At 36.2% G+C, this 25,561-nt stretch overlaps 1 protein-coding gene across 1 annotated transcript in view; it reads left to right on the forward strand.

Annotated features, from left to right (window-relative positions):
- LOC131042868 (probable serine/threonine-protein kinase PBL7) overlaps positions 1-24,882 on the forward strand; it is a 70,809-nt gene extending 45,927 nt beyond the window's left edge. The window contains exons 2-5 of the mRNA XM_057976197.2: positions 11,579-11,775; positions 12,004-12,193; positions 22,964-23,355; positions 23,515-24,882. Coding sequence (XP_057832180.2) covers positions 11,579-11,775; positions 12,004-12,193; positions 22,964-23,355; positions 23,515-24,126 — 1,391 coding nt within the window. The 3' untranslated portion in view covers positions 24,127-24,882. The remainder of the gene's footprint in view (positions 1-11,578; positions 11,776-12,003; positions 12,194-22,963; positions 23,356-23,514) is intronic.
- The last annotated feature ends 679 nt before the right edge of the window (positions 24,883-25,561 follow it).

A 25,561-nucleotide genomic window follows, 5' to 3' on the forward strand; every position in this document is an offset into this window, starting at 1 on the left:
ATCTGTCATGAAGCTTGAATAATGTTGAGTATCAAGAGATATTGCCCCATCAAAAACACTTTGTGATGATCTACAAGTTGAGCAAGTTGAGGTGGCTCCTAGTCATCATCAACCCAATCACATATTTCCAAGTCAAAGTGTCCAAATTCAATGTACTTAACTCATCCAATGAGGAGGATAACTACCATATGTGGAGACATAAAGTTCAATGTACCTAACCTCATCACTCATTGGTGCACATATAGAGATGGACACGTGTCCAATTCCATGTAATGATTTCATTTGTCAAGAAAGAGTTTGTTGTAACCCTAATTAGGGTTTTATTGTTATATCTTGGCCATTGATTTGAGAATCAATTTGAGCCTCCTTTGAATCGTAAAGAGAGCTCTATATAAGGCTCAAGTCTTCTCATTGTAAAGGTTAATAGTGAGTAGTGAAGAATAGAGTAGAGTAGGAGAAGGCAGAAATTTTTGCCAAGGCATGTAAATAAACATACTTTTCATTGAATTTATGGTGAATAGTGGTGTTTCTTCTACATAGTGCATGGTTTCTTGTTATATCCTCAAATTAGATGAAGTTCATTGATTATGATGGAGTAAAGTGTGGATGTTGATAATTCCTTAGTTCATACTATTTGTGGTTAGATGATTGCTAATTGCAATGCATAGTTAGCCTGAACCTCAAATTGTGCCAAGTTCAATTGTTGATATATGTTCAAGTTGCGCCGCATTTGGGTATTTGAATGAATGTTCATGATATGAAAACCTTTTATCACCCTTAGAAGATTGCACTAGTTTTGTGGAGTTCTTCCTAGCATGCCAAAGAAAAATTTGGTTTAAGGAATGTATTCATCCAAACATCATCCATTGTTGTCATTGGCCTTAGGAATTAGATTAGACTCCCTAAACCCTATCTCTTTTGCCTTTTGTTTTTTCTAAGCCAAGTTAGTTTTCATGTTCCAGCTACATTCATGTAAAACGTAAGTCCCCTTGTGATTTCAGCAATCACATTACACACTGAGTCTATCCATGTATAAAGTTAAGACCTGACTATCGGAACCGTGGAGTAGTCTCATTTGATCACATAGTTTAGCATCCGATAGGTCTTTGTTCAAGAGAGGATAGAATAGTTAGTATTTTATTGTGCTGCATGGTGTCCCAAAAAACACATCAACAAAAATTGGCGCTAGAAGGAGGGCAAATCATCATGAATGCCCGAAGAGCTGAAATCTAGATTCCATCAATTCATAGTTGTGGAAGTTATCTCAAGACTTATACCCTCCTCAACCTTAAACAAAATTTGCACAAGAAAAGAAGGTGATCGCTGGACTATCAACCAAATTTGCAAAAGAAGGAAGACATTCGATGTTCAAATCTCTTCCGCAACTGGAACCAAATCAGCTTTCAAAGCCGAATTTGAGATATGCTAGATCTCTTTTATGTTGAAAAATCCAAAAAAAAAGAAGAAAAGCTTAAAAAAAAAAAAAAAAACAAAGTGAAAATTTTGAAAAATCCAAAAATCAGAAAAAAAACAAAAAAACAGGAATTTGTCAATGGATGGGCAACAACATCGCCTAGATGATCAACAAGTTGATATCCTTCAACTTTGGTGGGCTTTGAATTTACAACTACATCCACAATGTTCGCTCGAATTTGCATCAAGGAATAATTGTAGAATCTATAACACTGGCAGACACAATGAGATGTATTGTTTAACATTTTTGTCAAGCATGGAATTAGTGTTGCAAGGGAAAATTTCTTCTCAAAGGTACATGAACCAGTTTTACTTGAAAGTGAGTTCTTCATGAAGTTCAAAGAGATGATCAAGAAAGGGTTGAGTATGGAGTAGGACTCACAACATAACTCACTTAGAATTCACATGTTCATCATGTAGAGAGGCTATCTACCGAGCTAGAGTGTAGTTGATTTTGGAAGAATCATCATAGATGTACACAATAGAAAAGTCACGGAATGCTCACCTTCAACCAATCAACTTAGCATTAAAAGAAGGTATTACTGCAACATCCAATATTGAGGATAGCACAATTGAGCATAGCAATCAGCGCAATACAGTTGAGAGCAAATTTGCATACCTTATACCAAAGAAAGAAGCACCCGTAAAAGTGGAGGTTGAGAAAGCGACGAAAGATATTCAAGTCATTAAAGATCAATGTGTCAGATTAGCATTCAAAGAACAAAGTACATCGCAAGAAGAAGAGTTCCTTGATGAATTTTCATTCATGCTACAAAAGGAGATTATTGAGAATGAATTGAATTAAATTTGAAGCATCCTTGGAGAGAAAGACAATCATATAGAAATATTGAATGGAGAACTACAAGTTATCACTAGTGAGTCCAAGTATGAAGAACAATTCAAGGGGACACTCAAAGACATCATCATCATCATGCTATTTGAAGGGGTGTTGAAAGATCTCATTGAGGAAGTACAAGAGAAAACACTACCAAAATTATTCCAAGACAAACGGATTGCTGCAAGAGGCATGATTCATCACCAACTTCAACCTCCCAAAGCATTACTGAATAAGTTGCAAGAAGATAGTATGAATGAGCCAACTAATCAAGCTGTCACAGTTGAGGGTAACCTAGCGCACAAGGAAGTTGAGGAAACAGTGGAAGACGTTAAACTTAGCAAGATGGTGGGGCATGGAATGATCAATGTGTGGAGACACCAAGACATGAAGTTCTACAAACCATGGACATGTGTGAAGATCATGAAGAGATTGAGAGGGAGAACATAGTAGAAATCATAAGTGGCTTCAAGGATCATCATGATTCACTATCGCTTGATGCTTTACCATTTCAAGATCAAGGAAGTGACTTTAATACCAAGAGGAAGTAACCCTTGATGAAGATTTAAATAAGCATTCATCCTTACAATGAGAGGAGGAATCAAATGAAGAATTTCAAGCTATCCTAGAGGAAGAACTTTTAAGCATCCTTGAAGATGAACAAATGGATCTAGAGAGTGAAAGGCACTTTAAGGTGGTGCTACCATCAATGTCAACATTTGAGCAACCACTAGAGAGGATTTTTTAAGATCAACTTATCAAGGAATTCTAATTTTTGAAGATATGCTTACAGAGTTGCATAAATGCATGGTTTATCCCAAACAATGAGCAAGTCATCACCATAAAAGCAAAGAGTAATGAGAAATTCGAATTGGTGCTAGGTCCAATGATTGAAAATTTGCATGTCATGGATGCCCGTGGAATGATACATCACCAATGGTGAGCACCTGAGGCTGTTGAGGATCCCTTATCATACAATGCGTTGGAGAATAATGGACAAGAGTCTCCATTTGAGCACGAACAATGCCATGTTGTCTCTTTCCTTGCTTGTAGTTACCACAACTGCTTATCTTGCATATGGGTTGACCATGGACCCGATGAGTTACCACAACTGCTTATCTTGCGTTAGGTTTTGCTAAGTATGAGAGTCGCATTGTGAGAGCCTGCTTCTTGGAGTTCAAGAATAGCTTGCTTGAACAATGCAAGATCGATCGATTGAATATGAAATATACAAGGAGTTGCTTTGCTTATAAAGGCAATGTGTGATGTAGTATGAAGTATGAACAACTAACATGATGCAGATATTAAATGCCTAGGTAACTAAAAGTAAATAAGGTGAACATGACTTCATTATAACTAACTTCTAGAAATGACACCTAGGACCTAAGTTAACATGTGAATATGGCCCCTTATTAGGAAATTACAAGGTACAAGACCTTTACTAGGTGGAAGATATTCACTTTGACATTTGTGCCCATTGCAAATGATCTGTAAGTGACCTCAAAATGTCTTTGCTATGCTCCACAAAGTCACCAGTTGCTGTTAGATGATTGTCATTTAACACCAAATTAGTGAAGGTAGATGCATTGTATCCATATAGCGCCATTAATAGTGGGATGCCAATGGATGTGGTAAGTGGTATTATAACAATGCTCTCCATGGCACAACAATTTAATCTAGGTTGTCAACTAACTTGTGATAGTTCTTTAAGTACTAGTAGTGAGCTTGGTGCCAATCAAATGAAATAACTCTGGCCAAAATGAGTTGAGGAATTTGCTGTCCCTATTATTAACAATTGTCTTGGGCAAACAATATAGTTGGAATACCTCTTTGGAAAATAGGCCAATCACTTGTCTTGCTTTGAACTCATTAGAGATGGTAAAGAAATGAGCATATTTAGTAAACAATCCCTACTACTAAAATGCAGTCCTTGCTATTAATTAGGAAGACCTATGACAAAAATCCATGGATATATACTTACCATTTTTGGCTAGGAATGTGCAAGGACTGTAGTAAACTTGTTGGTGAAGTGTGATTTGCTTTAGTTTGTTGTTAAGCCGTGCACTCTTTAACATGTTTAACAACATCCTCTTTGAAGTCTGTCTAGGAAAACCTTTCTCTTTGCTGCCTATAAGTTTTATAGAAGCCTAGGTGGCCAATATGGGTGCATCATGCAAAGCCCTCTTAATTTTCTCATTGACTATGGTTTCATGCACAAGGAGTATTTTATTCTTATATATAGCATGTAAGGCCATTTGTCAGAACATATCTATCATCCTTAACACTCTTGTTGAATCTAGTAATAGTAAAGGCAGCTTTGGCATATTTGATTATGATAGAAGCCTTGCAATTAGCAACAATAGAAGAAATGGTGTAAAGAGTGTACATATGCGAAAGAACATAAAAAAACCACATTCTTCTTACCCTTTACATACTCAATGTTAAAATTATAAGCTTGAAGCTTATTTGACCACTTTTGCTACCGATCATTTAAGTCATGTTGGCCAAGGAAGAATTTGAAGCTATTTTGGTCTATCCTCACTACAAATTTGCCATAAACTAAGTATTGCTTGAACTTAGCTGTATACATAATGGTGAGCATTTCATTGTCATAAATAGAAAACATCCTATACATAGCTTTTAATTATCTACTCAAATACTATGGTATGGCCATTTTGCATCAAAACAACTCCTATTCCCTTACCCGAAGCATCACATTCTACAAAAAATGGCAAGTATAGGGCATGATCACATCACATGCTTGAGCTTCTCAAAAGCTCTTCAAACTACATTAGTCCACGGGATGTTTCCTTTCTTTGTCATTTTAGTCAGGGTTGTTGCCAACTTTGAAAACCCTCAAATGAATCTCCAATATTAATTGCATAGGTCTAAGCCTCTTAAATGGGTCAACATAGTAGGGGCTAACCAATCTTGGATAACTTGGATCTTTGGTTGATCCACTTGAATGCCTTGAGCACTAATGATGTTGCTAAGTGTAGGATTTTTGTAAATCTAAATTCACACTTGGATTCTTTTGCAAAGAAGACTTGTTGCAATATCTTGAGGATTGTGTTCACTGTCTCAAGTGGTCATCTCAAATTTTACTATAGATCAAGGTGTCATTAAAGAATACCAAAATACATTTCCTCAGTTGAGCCCTAAAAACTTGGTTCATGGTTGATTGGATAGTTCTTGGCACAATTGCTAGCCTAAGAGTGTAATGTCCCCACTTTTCTAGTTGCTATCTAGATGCTTAAATTCACCTGTCACCCATCTCCATAGGTGAAGTTCAGTGTTGGGAGATGATGGGTTAGCCAAAGGGGACCTATACTTAGACAAATTTTGCTTTGGTGGGCCTTTTATGATAAAACTTTTTAATATTAAGTTATAAAGTTACTTTTTCTAAATTTGGAAAAAGTAAATAAAAGTGACTTATAAGTTACTTTATCTTTTAATAAATGACTTTATATTAAAAGTCCCTTGCACACTTCCCTAGGTGATAAGATCTTTTAAAAAAGTGGGCCATGTTTAATGAGGAATTGACCCTCAAGCAATTTGAACTTATGAGGAGAGAAAAGATTCCAATGGAATCTTCTTATGATGCCCAAGGTGGATTGAATTAGGGCAAGAAGCATAAAAGAAGACTTGGAGGCTCATTTTTGCATTATGTGATTGAGGATTTTTGAGAAGAAAACTATTTTGCAGGTCTGCAACGTATTTTCAGGTGTATGGATTGGAATTGGGGACGTAGACCTCCATTTTTGAGAGAAAGGACGAAAACCTTTTCATATTTTGTCAATTTGGAGTGCTGGGAATGCTTATATCTGCCCAACAAGGGTATTAATCAGAGGAATTTTGACACTTACATCAGCAATTGGTCATGAGAATCAGATCTGAGCAGTTAGAGGGCAGATTTTGGTGAATTATTACCGTTTGTGGCCAGCCATACCTCTCCCAGCCTAGCTGTACACTCCCAGCTTGCCTGGGAATTCACAAAAAATAAGTTGTAGGGTTTACATCTGTTTTTTTTGTTTAAATTTCATTGCCAGCATTAGGAATAAAGAATAGAATCATTCTTTCAGGTTTATGATATCATTGGAGAGAGATATGAGCCAAATCAGTGGGGAAAATTGACCAAATTCAGTGAAGTCTCCTGGGGGCCTGAAGGAAACAGCAGCAGCTCTATCTATTTGTGCAAGATTTGTGTTTGATAATTATTATTTAGGAGAATAAAACCTCAAGGAGCAGTTAGAACACCTTGGAAGCTCCTGTAGCAACAACTGGATTCATTTTAGTCAATAAAGAAGCCCTCCAGGCAAGGCATTGGACCCCTGGTAGGCCAATTTTGGCATATCATTGTTGAATTCCACTATTTATTGGCATTTGTTAATTGCTGTTAGAAAATCAGTCAATCTGAAAATTTATTTCTAGTCATTAGTTTATGTTTTATCATTGTAATTCAATTGCATTCTCAAATTCCCAAGGCATATATATTGCAAAAACACAAAAAAACATAAAAACCTCAAAAACAAATATATAAAACCAAATTCCCCTACCACTGGCCTAAGAAATCAGAATCAGAAAATTAAATCAGATTGCTACATTTAGTACTTGGCATCTTTCAAAGAGGCATGACCATGAACTCATAGTGTCCACAATGACACTTGGAGGCTGTCTTGTGCACATCATCACACACATGAATTTGGTGATAGCTGGGCCTTAAGTCAAATTTCAAAATGTAGACAGCTCAATTCAATTCATTGATAAGCTTACCGATCCTAGAAATGGGATACTTTTTTTTTTTTTTTGAATTTTCTTGTTCAAGGCCTAGTAATATGTGTACATCCTCATTGTACCATCTTTCTTTATGGGCACTACAAATGAAGCAAATGGACTAGAATCAGGTCCGATGGGAGCGATCTCTAGAAGTTCTTTAGTACCCTTCTATATTTCCTCTATATATCTTCATGGATGGTGGTAGGGGGTGATCATGATGTGGGCTTAGAGCATGGATTTAACTCTATGATGTGTTGGAATCTCCTATCTTGTGCCAAACCTCTATGTATATCATTGTACACAATGCTATGCCTGTCCAAGATAGTAAAAATGTCAACATAGGTGTTGTGCTCATCCGAAGGCACAATAGGCACATGTTTTATCATAAAGCAACTAGCTGCCCATATCTCCCATAGAAAATCCTCTCCATCCTCTTTGCTCAACTGTTACTTTTGACCCCATGTCCGCGAGAACTATCTATAGTTGATCAATTATTCTAGCAGGTTAATTAATTAGGATAGGTGGTTCCACCCGGAGAATTATTTATTCTTTAAGAGATCGATTCGAGATCGAGGAGAGATTGATTCGCCAAGTCTTGTATGCCCTTAAGTACCATGTCTCTCCCCTGTGACTTGAACTTTAGCTTCATGGATTGGTGTCTTTTGAGAGAATTCTGCAAGGGAATACAATCATTATATACTTAGAACAATGTGTGCTTCACCCTACAACGTAGAATTCATCACAAAAAATATAATCACCCAAAAATAACTTGAGCTACCAAATTACCTTGGTGCATGGGATAGTGAAATCATTAGCCAAAAGTGCATTGAACAATGAGAAGTCCTCTTCGTCTCTCATCAATCAAATATTGGGTAGCCTCACTATCAATTAGCACACTAATCTGCTGTCCAAATAACTCTCCAGAAACCTTGAATAGATGAAATCATGGTGCTCCTAAACGAGCTGCAAACATATTTTCTAGTTTCAATATTTTATTTGGGCAATTACTCAGGTTTATGCTTATCAATTTGCTCCTTTGTTTCTTGCTATTTTGATTCATCAGTTACATGACAAGCCTCCTCCTTGGATACCAACTCAATGTAATGGACTTGGCATTTGCCAAGACATCTATGACTTGACTTCTAGTGTTCCTTGCATGTGAAGCTCAAACTTTTTTTATTTTACATTCATTTGTGGTTCTGCTCATCAACCTTTTTAGCCTAGTGGGTGCAATGGGTGGAGTTGTAGCCCTTTGAAGGATATGAAATAAACTTGATTTCTTGCCATCCTTTTCAAAAAGGTCCTCTCTTTTGCCTAGTAGTAGGTGCTCTAGGCTGAGATGAAAATCAATTCTTAGCAGAGAAGGCTCAAGCATCAATGCCCTCATAATAGCATCCTACAGTGACGTGGGTAGAAAGGCCTTGACCTTTGAGGGGCTCAAATAAACCCTCAATAAAGGGAAAAGTGATTTTCTTTTTCAATACATTAGATACCATTACTGCAATTCATTAAAATTTAGTAACATGTGTCTACTGAACTTTGTTGTCTGATTCTAGCAAGCTCCCCAAAGTACTCCTCATTCTTCAGCTCAAAGTAGTCCAACAATCTCTAATTGAAATCATCAAACGTTTGCACAAGGCTCTGCCCCTGAGTAATCAAACTGGTTAAAGGCAACAACCTCCAAATGCAATGTAATGAATTGTAAACAACTTTCAAATGCAATGTAATGAATTGTATGGCATCCTCTTCCAGCACAGGGCTGAGTTGTAAAAGCAAAGTATGCATGCAACTTCTGTAATTTCAAAAGTACGTAGATTATGTTCATTCACCTGATGTTGGAAAGCCTTGCTATTATTATCTCCAGGATATTGACAAAATAGCCCTGAAGTCTTCAGATTTCCGTTGATATCTATAAAAACTGTGTCTAACTTTTCCAATGTAACTATCTCAGAATCTTATCTTTTATTCCTTTGTATAAACATTGGCTTAGTGGGTTTTAGAATGGGACCCTTTTGATCAACTTCTGATTGGCTTTTTGAAGTTGAGTTTTCCCCTATCTGAATTGTATTAATAGGAATACGGTCTGGACTTTGCAAAGGATTGGCAGTTAATATGTTTCTTCGAAGCTGCAATATTTGTGTCACTGGCTTCGGCAATGCCACCTGCTTTGTTCAAATACCTATCAGTGTATTTTTAAAAAGATATATCCTTTTCTTATCTGTCAAATTTCTCTCATTTCTGTCCATGGTTCACAGCGTGGTAGGCAATCAGCTTTGATACCATTGTGATGTCCTCTATCTAATTTTTTAAAACTAGATTGATGCCAGGTAGGAAAGAACAATGTACTACACCAATATAATAACAAAGTAACACCTCACAATAACCTTTGAACTGTATTTTATTGATAAAATAAGCTGGAATACATCAATATAGTAATAATTGTGGAACTAACTAGAAATTAAGCGCTTAGTGGAAGGTCCTTATCTAAATCAGAACTGATGCTCCTATATAATACTGCTCCAGAAGCCTCTCAAATCAGTCTTACCAATAGAAAAGAGAATGTTTTTAGTTCAATGTGATCCATGGATAAGATTGCCTACAAGATGCTAGAAGGGTTTTATCCTCTAATCTTTGGATCTAAGTGTTTTCGTCCCTGAATTTATCAAGAGTGCTGCTTGATGTAGCCACTCTTTAGTTCTAAATAGGTGAAATAAGCATAGAAAGAACCTCTAAAGATTGTGCAGCCTCAATTTATTCATTGACATGCTCCAAACCTTAGGTGCCCAGGTCAAGTGTCAATAGGAATTAATAGATATTATTTTTACTTGATATGATGCTAATATCACTTAGAAGTTGTCAATTTTATCGTCAATAATCAATTATCACATAACGTGGCACTAGTGTAATAATATTGAATTGCCCATGTAGCCAATAAACCCTGACCCCTCATTAGTAAATCAATCAAAGTTTGGGTACCATTCGCTGGAAAGATCTAAGATAAAGCATTATGAACAATTGACACTCATTCCCAAATCCAACCGCAGGTTGCATGACATGATCCTGTCCCCTGTAGTCCCTCAAAAAACCCCTAAGAAAGAGCAGAACAAGTTCCCTAAGACACTTATAATGGATATGTACACTTCAAAATTTCTGATGGCATGAACAATGTGAACAGTAAAAACGTCCCTTTAGGGTAAATCACCCATGAGTAGAATAATGCTGAGAGCCCGCTTCCAACTGATGTTTTATAATTTAGGAAATGCTCCCAAAATATAGGAGATGGTCCAAAACTCATAAAAATACCAGGGACAAATAAGTGAAACCATCCTCACCAGTATACACTTCTATAGCAATCACTTCTCGCCTATTGAAGTATAGAAATAGGCTTGTGGTTTCCACACATGTTGATTCAATGAAAATGGGTCATTACAATTTTTTCACTATTTTAATAAACATTTCACTGTTTTTTTTAGTTTTGTAGTTTTTTCACATTTTTAAACCAACTAATTGAATTTGATTTATAATTTCAATATGCCATTCCAATGCTGTATAAATGGAATGTTACCATGTTCCATACAACACCTTTCACTTGTACTTGAGAACAACTCCATTATTAGCCAATTTTTGATGTAGCCTATCATGGTTAGGGTATTTGCTAATATCTCTTCTCGGGGTATTTGATTGAATTTTGTCAGGACCATCTCTCAGATTCCAAGGGCGCCTTTACTTCTGATTGGTTTAAGGTGGTTTGTGTTTATGCAGATGATTATAAAATAGCCTTTTGGAAGGTGCTGAATTTTTGCCAGTTCATTGTCCTCCTTTTCTTTTGCCTAGTGTTCCAAAGTTTCTTATGTTAGCCACAGTCCAGCAAATCCCTTCTTGTTATATCCTCTACCTCCTTTACTATGATTTCATTTAAGGTTCCAACCTCTGGGTCCCTTCATACTTTTCTAGGTATTGGGTTCATTTTTCTCCCTTCCTCTGGATGCTCTGGATTTATCTTTTCTTTTTAGGTGAATTGCTTCAATCTTGCCCTTTTTGTCTGTCTCTATTTTAATATTTTCTCTATTTGTAGCTATGATTGTCTGTGCCATCACATTTAGTGTTCCTCACATGATTGCTTATGGCTTCTATTGTTTCAATTTCCTTTTTTCCATGCCTTTGTTAAGTCTTTTTCCTTCTTTGCTCTTTGCTGATGTCATCTTTCCCTAGTTTGCTTCTTCTCCACTTGTGTTCTTTGCATCCTCTTTTGCTTGCCATTTTCACCTTTTGGTATCACTTCAGATCTGCTTCCTACATAATATATTTATTAATATATGTTTCCAGAAAATGGGTACGTGAATTTGTTGCCTGATCTGATTTAAGGGTATCCTTTGCTTTTAGGCTTTTAGCATTATTCCAAATCAAGTGGGGGATGCATATGGCTTTTATTGATGGTGGATGGGATATGTGTTAGTTCTTTCTTACAATTATTACTTTTCTGACAAACTGCAGAAAAAAAGCCAAGGTCATCAGTCGATAATAAAAAGGAGGCACCTGTAGGTGCCAATTATGGACCTCCTGCTCATATTGCTGCTCAGACTTTTTCCTTTCGGGAGCTCGCAGCAGCTACCAAGAATTTTAGACCCGATTGCCTTCTTGGTGAAGGGGGATTTGGACGTGTTTACAAGGGTCGTTTGGAGAGTGGCCAGGCAAGTTTTAGTAACTTATCTGCAGTGCTTGTTTTTTAACCATCGAGTATTGAGCAATAATCTACATCCATATTATGGGGACAATATGGATGTACACTGCTGGCATTAACTTGTCATTTATGAACTGAGGGAACACTCTGTATTTCATTCCTATTTTGCTAGTGACAATTTTTTTTAATGTACACTGCTGGCATTAACTTGTCATTTATTCTTAAATGACTCTGACAGGCTGTGGCTGTTAAACAACTCGACAGAAATGGACTTCAAGGAAACAGGGAATTTCTTGTGGAAGTTCTAATGCTTAGTCTTCTCCATCATCCTAACCTTGTCAACCTGATTGGTTACTGTGCTGATGGTGACCAACGACTTCTAGTCTACGAGTACATGCCTTTGGGTTCTTTGGAGGATCATCTTCATGGTTAGCTCACCAAGCCTGTCAAGCTATTCATCTTTAGGATGATTTTTTGGGGGTAATATAGGAATTTTTAATCACTTATAAATTCATTTAGAAGCGTAAATTTAGGATTTAAGCTTGTTTGGACAAGTAACATTGAAAAACATCCTTACACATTAGCTTGGTCTTAAGTATGTCATGGGATATCAGTGCTTAATCTGAAACGTCATTTAGTGTGTGTCTATGTAATGACCCTTGTGAATTTGAGGTTTTGTGGACAAGGCAAAGTCTGATTTTATCTTTGGTACACATGAGTTCCCTCTATGCTAATGATTAGAAGTTTGAAATTATGTTGCATTATTAAACACAGAAAAAATATTTTTGTGCCGCAAGTCATTCAGAGTTAACCAATTTTGTTGCAAAGATGTAAATGCTCAGCTGTTCAGAAGCAAATTTATTTAACATTTTCCTTGGATTTTGAAGTAAAAATTTCATTTGAAAGTTGGGTCAAAATTTCCTCTAAGCAGTTTGGTACAGTGAAATTTGTTGCTGGTTAACTCCAAAACTATCAGATCATCTGTTTCAAGCAGTGTAAAGGAAGACTTAACGTCTAAGATTGTAACTTATAACTATTCAATTGTAATACATATTTTGTTAATATTAAGACAGGTCACCAATTAAGTGTTCCCATTTCTCCATACAGTTTTTGTTATTGTGTTTTCAAACACCTTGTAAACCGTTTAAGAGGGTATATTGCAGGTGATTCTGGTAGTCAGATTAAGAGGGTTGCTATGTAACCAAGAATTACTTGCATTGAAGCATTGCAAGAATCTCAATTACTATAACAAGCAAATGATAACTATGTTTAATGAACTTGGTGCTAGTGAAGCAAGCATTCTATGGACTTGTTGGTTATCCCCAAAAAGGAGGGTTAAAGGACATTTGAAAGAATTGAATTAGCCTTGACATATTTAGTTTCCAAATCAAACAAGAGAGTTATTAGGTGATGTATAGTTTCATTGGGTCATGTTTGGATGGTAGAATTTTTTGTTGAATTGCACTGGCTTATCTTTCTGATGAGATGCAAAAGAGTGTAGAAGCCAAAACTAAACATGCAGTTTGTAGGATATAGTGAGGAGTTGAAGGTCCATTGAGTATACAAAGAACCAAACTTTGGAGCTGGCCACACTCTCTCTAGGGAAAAATCTTTTGTTGTAAATGGGCCTAGAAGACAAAATCTAAATCCAATGCTGAGATCTATGAAAACAAAGGCCAATTTGTTAAAGGTTTCTTTAGCAAGAAGGTATTCATCTCTGTGAAACTGTTGCTTATATTGCTCTTTTAGATGGGAAGTGAATTAGACAGATGTTAAATTATGTTTTTGCATGACAATTAAAGGAACAAATATAGATGCAAAAGCATAGACAGGAGCACTGCATATGTAGATTGAAGAAGTCATTATATTGTCACAAAGATCCTAAAGGTGTGGTTTCTTGGCATAGCAAAAGCGCTGTACTTTTACTTTACCTTTTTACTGCCGAGGTCATGAATAAAGGTGCTGCTAATGTTGCACACAAAGTAGTTTGGATTGTTATAAAAGCTCAAAGAGTTGGGTTTGCCAAACAATCATTATTCTTAGATGTAGCAATTGGACTGCTATACAGATGGCTAATAATTATATTTCCCTTGCACAAACTAAGCATATTTGAGGTTCATTATGATTTGATCATTGTGGAATAATTTACCTTCATTGCTGCAATAGAGAGGACCAAGTTGTTTACATCTTTACAAAGGCCATGATGGAAACCATCTTTACAAAGGCCATGATGGAAACCAAATTCATCAAGTTTTAATTCATGCTCTGGTTTGCAGCTGTCGTGAAGGGGGCAGCTGTGTAATGTCACTTGTTGTAGTTCTTAGTCTTTGTTTTTGCTTTCCCCTAAGTAAACATTATGGGGGAATTAGCTATAATATTTACTGAAGTGGTGCATAATTAGCCAACAAAAGGTTTGCTCTGTGTACCTTTCTTGTTGGAGAATTTTTGAGCCTTCTCATCGTTTGAGGAATTTTACACAGGTTTTTGTTCTTGCATTTGTGCATTGAAAGCTTTGTGGAATACTGTACTTTAATTTGCATACTTCCACTTGTATTTTGAATGATCCTGAAATTTTTTCACTTGTACTTGTATTCCTCTTGAGTTCTCTATTTCTAACTCTGCATATCTTATGTACAAGCTATATAATGTGACAAATCGCTCTCATTGTGGTCATCCAGTTTTTATTCATTGTTGCATGTACTCTTGAGGATCAGTTGATTATCTGGGTACTTTTGTATCCACTTTATTTCAGGCACTCTACTTGTGTATGCCCTTCTTTTGAATATTTTTCTGTCTAATTGTGCACCTCATTTTTATTGTTTTTATGTGACTAGTGACCAGCAACTAGGTGGACACATACTTAAGCTCCTTGAAATTTCTTATAGCAACTATTTTTAAGGTTTCCAGCAGAATCTGTAGTGGATTGTCATCAACTACACAGGAGTCCCTTAAATTTTGAAAAGTTTGTCTCTAAGGTACAACACTTGCTGAAGGTTTTGCAAATGGGGCAGCAAGTTAAAGTGGGCTTGATCTTGGGGAAAATTCTAGGGTTACGTGTGCCTGAGCCGAAGTAGTACTGGGAAGTTACTTTCCTGAAAGTCCCAGTACTTCACTCAAATGAGGATCATCTAGACGCAATGAGTTCTAAGTGGACCATTCATTCTCATGAGAGAGGGTTCTTATGAATCATTGCTCATGAAATATGGGTTGACAAAGATTGACTTGGAACTATGTAGTTGAATCCCAACAACACTTCACATAAGTTGGTAGTGGTACATTGCGAAAATGCTTCTTCCAGGAAAATATGGCCTTTCTTATTTTCTGTTGTGTACTTTGAGAAGTATGGAGACAAATCATGTCTCCTTTCCCTTTTTATAATCAATTCATCTTTTTTTATTTCTTTTGGATAAGCTGATGAAATATATGAGTGTAAGAGACATTCATAGTGCCATATTTGCTGATGAAATAATCTTCGACCTGATGTGATTTTATCCTCCAAATAACTTCAAAAGGAGTATTTCTTGTGCTAGGAATAATTGATTTAATTGATATCTTTTCCTGAATCATTGGAACTTGAAGCTTCCTTTGTTGTATTGATTCATCGAGTCAATTGTTGTCCCAGAGAAGCCATGTTAATATACAAGGTCCAAAAAAAAAGGGTATAATATGCTTGAACAAAACAAATCAGTAGAAAAGGAAAATTATGTCATATAATTTTTTTTCTAGTAAATATATGAAAGTATATTGTCTATAGATAACATCTATTGTATATAAATTATGGTTTACATTGAGAGGCACATTTTATGCCTCACATTTTGGAATTTTGGGGTTTTGTATATATTTGTGGTTGGGTGGATGCTTCAGTAACATTCAAGGTGAGTGTTTTATGGAACTGATTAAAAATAATAGGAAGAAGACTAATATAACAGGCAATGGATGGTATAAATCAAATCTTTCGAAGAATGTACGACATTGAAGACTCTAAATTATTCAACCAAATGCCAATTTTCTCTATGGATCATGACAATAAAGGGGTGAGGAAAAGCCTATGACTAGTACAGATTCATTTTAACATATCTGAAGTTCACTGAGAGGTATTCAAAAGATTCTGAGAATCCCACTACAACATAGGTGGTACATAGTGATAGGTGCCTGGAGACTCTTCGCTATGTGTAGCATAGATAAGGGCCATGTTAAGATAAACTGGTGATAGTTTAAGGCAATAAAATCTGAAAATGTAATTTGTTTAACGTCAGAGATGTTGGGGGTTAATGTTGACCTACTCTCTTTAAAAAGTGTGGTTTTAATAATATGCATAAATGAAAACAAGGTGAAAATGTGCTTTTTTTTATTAAAAATATGGAGATTTTTATTACTATGCATTATATTATGCCATGCATCTCTTCTAATTAATGTACCTTGAACTTAAATAATTCACAATTTTTGCAGTTTTCAACCATGGTCTTCCTAGAATGACATCATAACGATTTAATGTGTCATACAAAGTCATCATAACAAAATCTACAAATACTAATGGCAAGGGGTTTGTTTCTTTGCTTCGAGGCTATGAGATGGGTTATGACATGAATGTGGAAAAGGTTGATGTTTGTTCTAATGGTCTGGGTTTTGATTTATATTTTGAAAATGTTTCTCCTGCCATTGTTGTTTTGCCAAAATGAAAAACATAGTATTGCAGAGCCAAAGATTTGGCGTTACTTTTTCTACCTTTTCAGACCCTACTTTGGAGTTGGCTGAGGACTTCATTGAATCCATTTTCTTGGCCTCCAATCATGAGTTTGGGCATGTACAGGAAGTTTGGCGGGCAGAGCAGTGTTTCTATGGAGCAGGATGATACTATCCTTCTGGGGTGGGAAGCCATCCCTAAGATTGAACATTTTGAAAAGGAACGTGCAAAGCTAAGGCAAGTGGTGGTGTATATGAAAAATGAGTTAAAAGGGATAAATGATAGACTCAACAGTTTGGAAAACGATTTCAAGTCTATTAATGAGAACTTGGAGAGAGTGGTACTGGTTAGTAAATGTTCCAACAGAAAGAGTGCCGCAGGTGTCAAAATTCTGATTTAGAAACTAAAAGGGCTCCAAGAAGGGTAGGCTAAGTAGGATAAGCAAGCTGGTAACAAAAAAAACCAAGCCAGGCCAAACATGCAGATGTGGGCTATTAAGAAAAAGTATTTTGAAGTCGATAAAAAGAGCTAATTTATTTCACCAAGCCTCAGGAGGACTTTTATCTGCAGGAAATGGAATCTTTAGAGACTCTTAAAAACCTTTTGTTGGTTTGGTCTGTCTTGTCTATTTGTTGTGTCTAGTCTGCTAGGTGTTTGCTGAATGAACATTTTGCTATGTTTTTGCTGCTATATGTTTTAATGTAAAGGGTTTCGAGGGCCCTTCAAATCTCGCTTTTCCTCCAATCAAAACAAAATCCACAGATACTTGACTTGCTCTCTCAATCTGTTATGCTTTTAATAACCCAACAGGTTTTATTGTTCTATAATCTTCCACCCATTGATTTTAAGGAGTCAACAACTTTTGTTTATTGGTCCTTTTTATGTTTCTTTTTGGCATGATGTTCAAAGTAAATAGACTAGCAAGAACATTTAGTAATTTAATGTTCACTATCTATTTCTACCTTGTGCACAGCAGACTGCCTTAATAAAGAGTAGTAATTTCTTGAAGATCCATATGGTATTATAGATACACTGTGATAAAGAAAATCAATAAAATAATAAATTCAGAAACACAGGCACTTGATTTTTTGTTACAATTTTTTTTTTGTGTTGATTTACAATCATCCTGCCTTGCATCTTGTGTTTAGTGGTCGATTTACTCAGCAATACAAAAAAGGCCAAAAATAAACGGACTTATAGTCATCCTTGCCATGTTGCACTTTTCTATTCAAGTTGCTCAATTTGAAAAAATAATTGTGAATACTCACTGAGTACTTGGCAAGTATTTGAATTATAGGCACAACATCCCAGTACTTACCTACAAATTTACTGTGGACAACAGAGTTCACTATATGTTATAATTAATGGACAAATCAACACTGTTTTTTATCCCAATGCATAAGGCATTGCGTTTCAATACAAAATTTTTCCAACCAAATCTCTAGAAATAAGGTTAGCGTAGAGAATTGAAAAATGCATTGATCTGAACAACCTTAATCTGAATTTTAATGCTCAACAAATTTGAAGTTTTTTTTCTTATAGTGTCAAAACATTAAAACCGACCCTCTTTGTAGTGCATAAGAACTTTGAATCAACCTTTAAACTACAATCATTTTATTTGCCCTTGTCAATGTTAGTGGTAGTGGTTTTGTTACCATTTTTACCTTTTCAAAAAGGACAACTCTTTAGATGCAGCTTCTAGCAAGTTGCATCCTTATGACCATTCACATCACAATGCTTTGCATATTTCTGTCATTGTGCTTGTGGCACTTGCCTTAATTATCTTGGCCTCGTTTTTTGGTCTTTGGAGAGGATGGGGGAGAACCTATTTTAAAGTAGTGAGCATGTGCACATGCTTCATCGATGTCTACTGGTGTAGAGAATAATAGAGGCCTTCAAAGATGGCCACAAAGGCCTCTGATGCATTTCATCAACGGTTGGACTGCCCTCCATTAAGTTCACTAGTGTACTCTTGCAAATTTTTTTCATCTTTTTTAAAAAAAATCGAGACTCCATAATTTTTTCCTCTATATTACATATTAGGTAAAATTATTTTATATTATTTAATCAATTTTCTAAATTGATCCCGTGAGGTAACAGGAGCGTGTTTCCTGATAACCATCTAGTACAAGAGACTCTAAAGCCAAATTAAAGCATGCTTTGCTAATCCCAATCTAGTAATAGAAATCATTTGTACCAAAGTAAGAGAATGCAAACTAAAATATACCTCGGCTCTAATTGAGCCAAGTAATGGTTAAAATTTTCTACTTCCACATCTTCTAAGAATAGGGGAATATCATGCCTGAACATAGAATAGAAGTTTCTTTGGTAGATTAGGTTCACTATAGCTTTGCTTTTCTTCTTTCTTGGAGATAGCTTTCCCCTTGCTCTTGTGTAATGTCCCCTTTTCTAGGTGACATGAGATGAGCAGGGGTTGACCTACCATTCGAGTTCCTGTAGGTCAATGACATGGCTAGGGGACTCATTCTGAGGGTCATGGAGCTTTGTAGAGGCTCTGTGAGCTGTTTTGAACCTTCAGACGACAGTTCCTACTTTTTAGGGAGGTCTCCTATTTTTTAGGGAGAACTAGCAGTTGACTGAAAGACCACCTGGGGAACCAAGGAGTAGAGCATGATCCTTTTGAGCAGTTACAGGTGTTTGGAGAGAGATTCCTACTTTTTAGGGCGGTTCCCTACTTTTTAGGAGGTTGTGGCAGTTTCCATATTTGAGGTTCCACGGGACCATACCATGGTTTCAGTTTTAGGAAGATTGGGTGTGTTTCCTAGTTTCTAGGAGCATCCCTAGATTATAGGGATGGGACTGCCAGTTGGCCCATCTTGTCCGGCATCAGTCACAGACAGGTGACAAAGTCAGATTCATGTTTGGTTGGTTATTTTGGGCTATTATTGGATCTATGGAAATATTTTAATATATTTAAATATTTCCTAAGTTAGCGATTAAATAAATTAAAATAAGGCTATGTATATAGCCATTTCGGAGTAATAAGGGGTTTTTGGCTTCATCTGGTTTGATATGCATGTGTTATAGCTCGTTGGAAAGGTCTTGAACTTTGCTACATGATTCTCACCTCCCGGAGTCTTTTTGGATGCTTGAAGCTATTTATTTGCAATAAAATGATATTTTTCTATAGTTTGATGCCATAATTGGGAAAGTGTCACTTTAATTATAAAGCGCAAGCTTTATTATTCTTTAGGGTTCGACTTGCAAAGGGAAAGGAGTTATAAGGAGATGAAAACCTAATTGATAGCATCTTTGATCATTTTGAAAGTTATGGTTGTTTCTTATTTCAATAATCAGTCTAGGAGGATGTTTCTTATTTCAATAATCACGCTCTAATTCATGGAAATTCACATTTCTTTGATGATGCTAGAACGTAGTCCTCAGCAGGAGTTGACAGTGGATTTATCCAGGATTGCACAGAGATTGTCAGAGGTAGAAGACACATCTTCTTGTCTTGAAGATTCAGCGTGCATATTGGGGGTTTCAACAGGGCGGCTAGTCTATTTCAGCTGGCACATGATTTGCAGCAGCTTCCACGCCTCCTTTGCAACCACGCCTTGTTTGTATGCTGGCTTGAAGGGTTGTATTCAGCTTATTTGGTCTTCCTTGTTCGTTGCTAGTAATATTCCTCCATCTGGCATCAATCCAGATTGAGAACAACTCCAAATAAATGTATGGATTCTTGCTGAATATAAAACTAGGTTATTTGCCTAGTATGGTTTGCAGTATTTTCAGATTGCTTAAGTGTTCTTACATATGAACATTGTTTACTGTTTTATTTCACAGTTGTTGCTATTTATCAATTACTTTACTTATAACATCAGAACCCAAAAAGAAACAATCCCTTTCTGCAACTTCTGTCTATTCTATAAGATCACCGGAAAATTACAAAAATATAGTATGTTTAATTAAGAATTTACAGCAGCAACAACAAAAGGATCCATCCACAAAATAACATGGCTAGCGAAAAGATAGATTTAAAATCAGAGGAGGGAAAAAGAAGGCTAGCGAGCCATTTCCACTGACCAAGGCAGGTGACAAGAGTCAAAATGTGCAGAACTGACATTTGGACATTAAGATGTCGTGGGACTAATGCGTGGTGCGCGAACGTCGGCGCGGCGCGCTAGTGTCCAGACGAATCACGCTAAAAAATGAAGAGTGGCAAGAGAAACACGTGGCTAATGCAAAACAAAAGCTGAAGGATAGCTGCTGAAAAGGTGTCCTGAGCATCCTGAGAGGGAAAGGGCTGATGCAAGGGCTAAAATGAGCCTACTCAAATGCTAGGGTAATGAACAGTAAAGTGGCTACAAAAGTGTAGGTAGAATTGCAAAGGGGTATGCAATTTTCTACTCTACAGTCTTTAAAGTGCATTCTTCATATACTTAACATAAGGAGCAAGGATATGGTCCCTCCTTTCTTGACAATAAGAATAGTGTCCCTACTTTACCTTTTAGAATTGCAGACTTGGTCTTGCTGTTGCAACTTGCAAACTTGTGCACTGCTTTGATTGTGATTTGGAGTGAGTGGGATCCATATAGGTTTTTTTTTGGACTGCTTATGGTGTAGGGGGGCCGCATAAACTATTAGGGTTAAGGTTAGTGGGCTGAATGTACAAAAACACCTTTGATTTTAAAACAAAATTGATTTTTTCAAGTGCTTATTGTGGGGGACATGTCACAGTCTCAGGTACTTTTGAGAGACTTTAAGAAGTTTCTTGAAGGTTCAGGGGATGTCTCAGCATCCCCTCAATGTCTACATTAGGTGGGGGACATTATATTTCCATTAGGGAGTGACACCTTTAAAATCCCCTCTCTGAGGGAGACATCTTGTGCTTGTTGGTGGCAGTGGGGGCACAGCAGGGGTTACCCATCTTGGTGATGTTCTCATCTTGGAAACTTCAGATTTTGGCAGGGGGATGCATCCCTGTACATTGCTTTACGGTAAAATAGATTTCTTAAAAGTCCTATGGTATTTATGTGATCAACATTTTGCATATTGTATAATATTTGTTGTTTTCCATACACACTATATTTGACATGGAATAATTTTTTTCCTTTTCTTTTTCTCTATTTTTACAATTAGTTCTTCTGTTTTTAGTTCCCAGTTTTTTGCAGGGTTTTTCCTGTTTTAAACCTGAGTAATTGAATTTCATATATATTTTTACAAGCTGTGTCAATGCCATGTGATTCACATACTACTATGATTTTGTTCCATTTTGATATGTAAGATTCACTGAATTTTAAGTGTTTAAGGATGATAGTACTCAGGTCTGCCATTGTTGTAATCTTTGTTTACTATATTCTCAATGATATGCCCACTCTACATTCATATCTGCACTTACAATAGTTCAGTGTTACCTAAATGCATCAGGTTCTGACTTAGAGCTAACATAATTATAAAATATCCTAGTCATGAATAGAATAGTGAGAAATAGGGAAACTCCTTTTGCCAAACAAGCTTCATGGCACTTGACAACTTGTTTCTCACAATCAATATCTTTAATATTTGCAGTTAAAACAGGTGGCGTATTTCTCCATATAATAATTATTTTGTTAGCAATTAGGGAGAGCTTGATTTTACAATTTCTTCATCTGAATTTAAATCATTATAGGTACAACGCTCAGCAGTTCTAATACCACATGGAGGAATCCAAAGAATTCATGAACTGAAGGGAATATTAGGCATGCCAAACACAGAAAACAAAAAATATTTTTTCATTAAAAACTAAAGCTTTGCATAATGAAACCAAGAATAAATACATATTACAGATGACCTTTGCTATTCCATTTCTGCTAGATTAACGAACTTACAAGCTTACAAATTCTCTATAATCTTTCATATTCTTTGTTTTATGTTGAAAAATTTCTTATTGTAGAAAACCTGCCATCTTTATATGATCAATCATCACTACCCCAAGATAATACTGTTTACATATGCTATTCATTCTTGTTAAATAGAGAGTTATTTTAATAAATAAAGATAGCATTTATTTGATAATATTAAATAAGGAATGCTGCCCATGTTCATAATTATGCTATATGATATGTTTCCTTTTTTCTTTTTTCCAAATCTGGGTAGGCTGGTTTTTCTTTTTATTATGTTACGGATGTATGTTTTTCAGTGATTGATGCTTGCCAATTTGTAAAAAAGAAAAAATTATAAATATTTGAAATTTTGAACATTTCCTTTTATTACAAAATATGGTTTTTTTTCCAACTAAATGATAGTCTTAATAAATGGAGTTTGTTCTTAAAAGCTTGAGATTAGTTTCTGGCTTTCTGCATTTTCAGGTTAAGAAGTTTTGTAATTTTTCCTTTCATTTAAATCAGACTTGGGAAATTTATTGATATATACTAGGTTTGTGTCTATTTGTCAGTCTGCATCCAATTTCAACGTTTGTTTTTAACACTTTAACCAAATTATCAGATTTATATGTAGTCGAGAAATATTGTAGTGAGCAATATCAGATTAATATCTATTTTTCATCATGTAGATGTTCCGCCAGATAGAGAGCCTTTGGACTGGAACACGAGAATGAAGATTGCAGTTGGAGCTGCAAAAGGCCTGGAGTATTTGCATGATAAAGCAAATCCTCCAGTTATTTATCGGGATTTAAAGTCATCCAACATTCTGCTTGATGAGGGTTTTCATCCCAAGTTGTCTGATTTTGGGCTTGCAAAACTTGGCCCAGTTGGAGATAAGACACATGTCTCTACAAGAGTGATGGGAACATATGGTTATTGTGCTCCAGAGTATGCTATGACAGGTCAGCTCACTCTCAAGTCTGATGTTTTTAGCTTTGGTGTGGTTTTCTTGGAGCTGATTACAGGAAGAAAGGCTATTGATAATTCAAGGAGTGCGGGAGAGCACAACCTTGTGGCTTGGGTAAATCCTCAATCTTTAATGGGAATTTTTTTCAAAGTTTTTAATGAAAAACCTTAAATTGATGGTTTAGAGGTCCATATAAATATTTGAAACTTTAAATTATATTGATTTCTTTAGGATTTATTGCCATGATTTGTCTCAATCTGTGACAAACTGCAGGCACGGCCCCTGTTCAAGGATCGCAAGAAGTTCCCTAAAATGGCTGACCCTTTATTACAAGGTCGATATCCTATGCGTGGTTTGTATCAGGCCCTTGCTGTTGCTGCAATGTGTCTTCAGGAACAAGCTGCTACCCGCCCTCTTATTGGTGATGTTGTGACTGCCCTATCTTACTTAGCTTCTCAAACATACGACCCTGGAGTTCTTCCTGTTAACAGCAATAGAATTGGTTCCCACTCTAGTGGAGTAGAGGACCAAGAAGAAGTGGGTCAGAAAGAACGTGGGAAGCATGGTGGGATTCAGTCACCATCTCATAATTCACCTGATTTTCGTGCAAAAGATACTGGACGACAACGCTTGGGCATTGGATCTGAAGTTGCAAATGGACAAGGAGGAGACTCAGGAAGGCGGCTTGACTTGGATGATTTGGAGAAGCAGGATGGGCAAAAAGATAGTCCTCTTCATGCTGGAAAAGCACGAGAAGGGCAGAAAAGTTATAATCGAGATCGTGAACGAGAGCGTGCTGTGGCTGCTGCTAAAGAGTGGGGTGAAAACTGGAGAGAGAAGAAAAGAGGGAATCGGCAAGGTAGTTTTGATGGGGCTATTGGATAGCTAGCTTTTAGTGTTGATAGGGTGAAAATTATGCTAACTTAACCATGCTTCTCTTGTTTAGATCATCAAGCTTTGGTTCATTGTAGAACATTAACCAGGTTCAATGGACATGAACCTTACAAAAACAGATTTCATTTAGTATTTGGGCAAACTATGCAAATGTTAGCTGAGCTACTACCATGGGAGTATGGTTTATGTGCAGAGATTTGCCTGTCTGGTACTTTGAGTCCCTGGAAATATTATCTATAATGGATGGGCTCATCAAGCATGTAACTATAAAAGAAAGATATTTCATGTTATTGTTTTACTGTGACTCTGCTCATGGACTAAACTAATTCATCTTTGAGTTCTAAGGCAGTGGAGAATAGCAGTTTGATGGATCAGAGAACAGAACCAGGCAGGTTGATCTTTGTCCTTTGAAAGCTGTGGAGGAAATACAGCCAAGTTTATGGTGACATGTAATTTCTGATGGTCGAAGTTTCCTCAGCAGGGTAGGTGAGATTTTGTTTGTGCTGCCTGAAGCAAATATTGTATCTAGTTCTTCCGTAGGCAGGATTGAAGTTGGAGAACTAATAAATTTTGTTGCTTAGATGCAACGATTGTTTGGAAACTTTTACAATTGTGGGTTCAGCCACATTTCATTTTTCACATTAAATTATACGTGTTTGGCAGGTAGTAGAAAATAGTAGTATGTATACTTAATCTGGCATATGCTATTCCAGAGTATATTAGAATTCTAATGTATTTGCAATGTTACTTGTTTCTGGTCCTATGTATCTAGCGCTTTATGGATATTATTAGCAATAAGTTCTCCAAATTTATTTAGCAACATGGTATCTATAACAATATTTTTGTTGATACTCTTTTAAGACCTGTTAGATGGACTTCCTAATGAACCAAGAAGCATGCCATTTAAAGATGCTAGAAGCTTTAACAATATTTTTGTTGATACTCTTTTAAGACCTGTTGGATGGACTTCCTAATGAACCAAGAAGCATGCCATTTCAAGATGCTAGAAGTAGGGTTGTGGAATATGTTACAACTGAATGGGCCTGGAATTCCTTTCTATTTATTCAGTTTGCCCATGAAGTATAGAGAAGTCGCACAATTAAGGATGCTCCATTTGAGAGTTGTAAGTACTTTTCTCAACACTAATAAGTATGCTCCCAGTGAATGCTGCAATTTGTATAGATTTTATGGTCTGTTGCGTAATTATATGGAATGGATCAAATAATATGTGAGATTACGCAAGTATTACGAGCTTTTGTATTGATAGAACACATTGATTTACATCCCATATATTCATTTTAAACAAATCCGTATATACTTGAAAAATTTGACAACACTAGTTACAAATCACAACTTTTAACGTCATTCAAAGCATGTCATTTTTGACTAAAATATATTATTTCTTTAAACAGAAAAAATAAAAAAT

This window comes from Cryptomeria japonica, chromosome 9 (genome assembly GCF_030272615.1).
Source record: "Cryptomeria japonica chromosome 9, Sugi_1.0, whole genome shotgun sequence".
Classification (NCBI taxonomy): domain Eukaryota; kingdom Viridiplantae; phylum Streptophyta; class Pinopsida; order Cupressales; family Cupressaceae; genus Cryptomeria; species Cryptomeria japonica.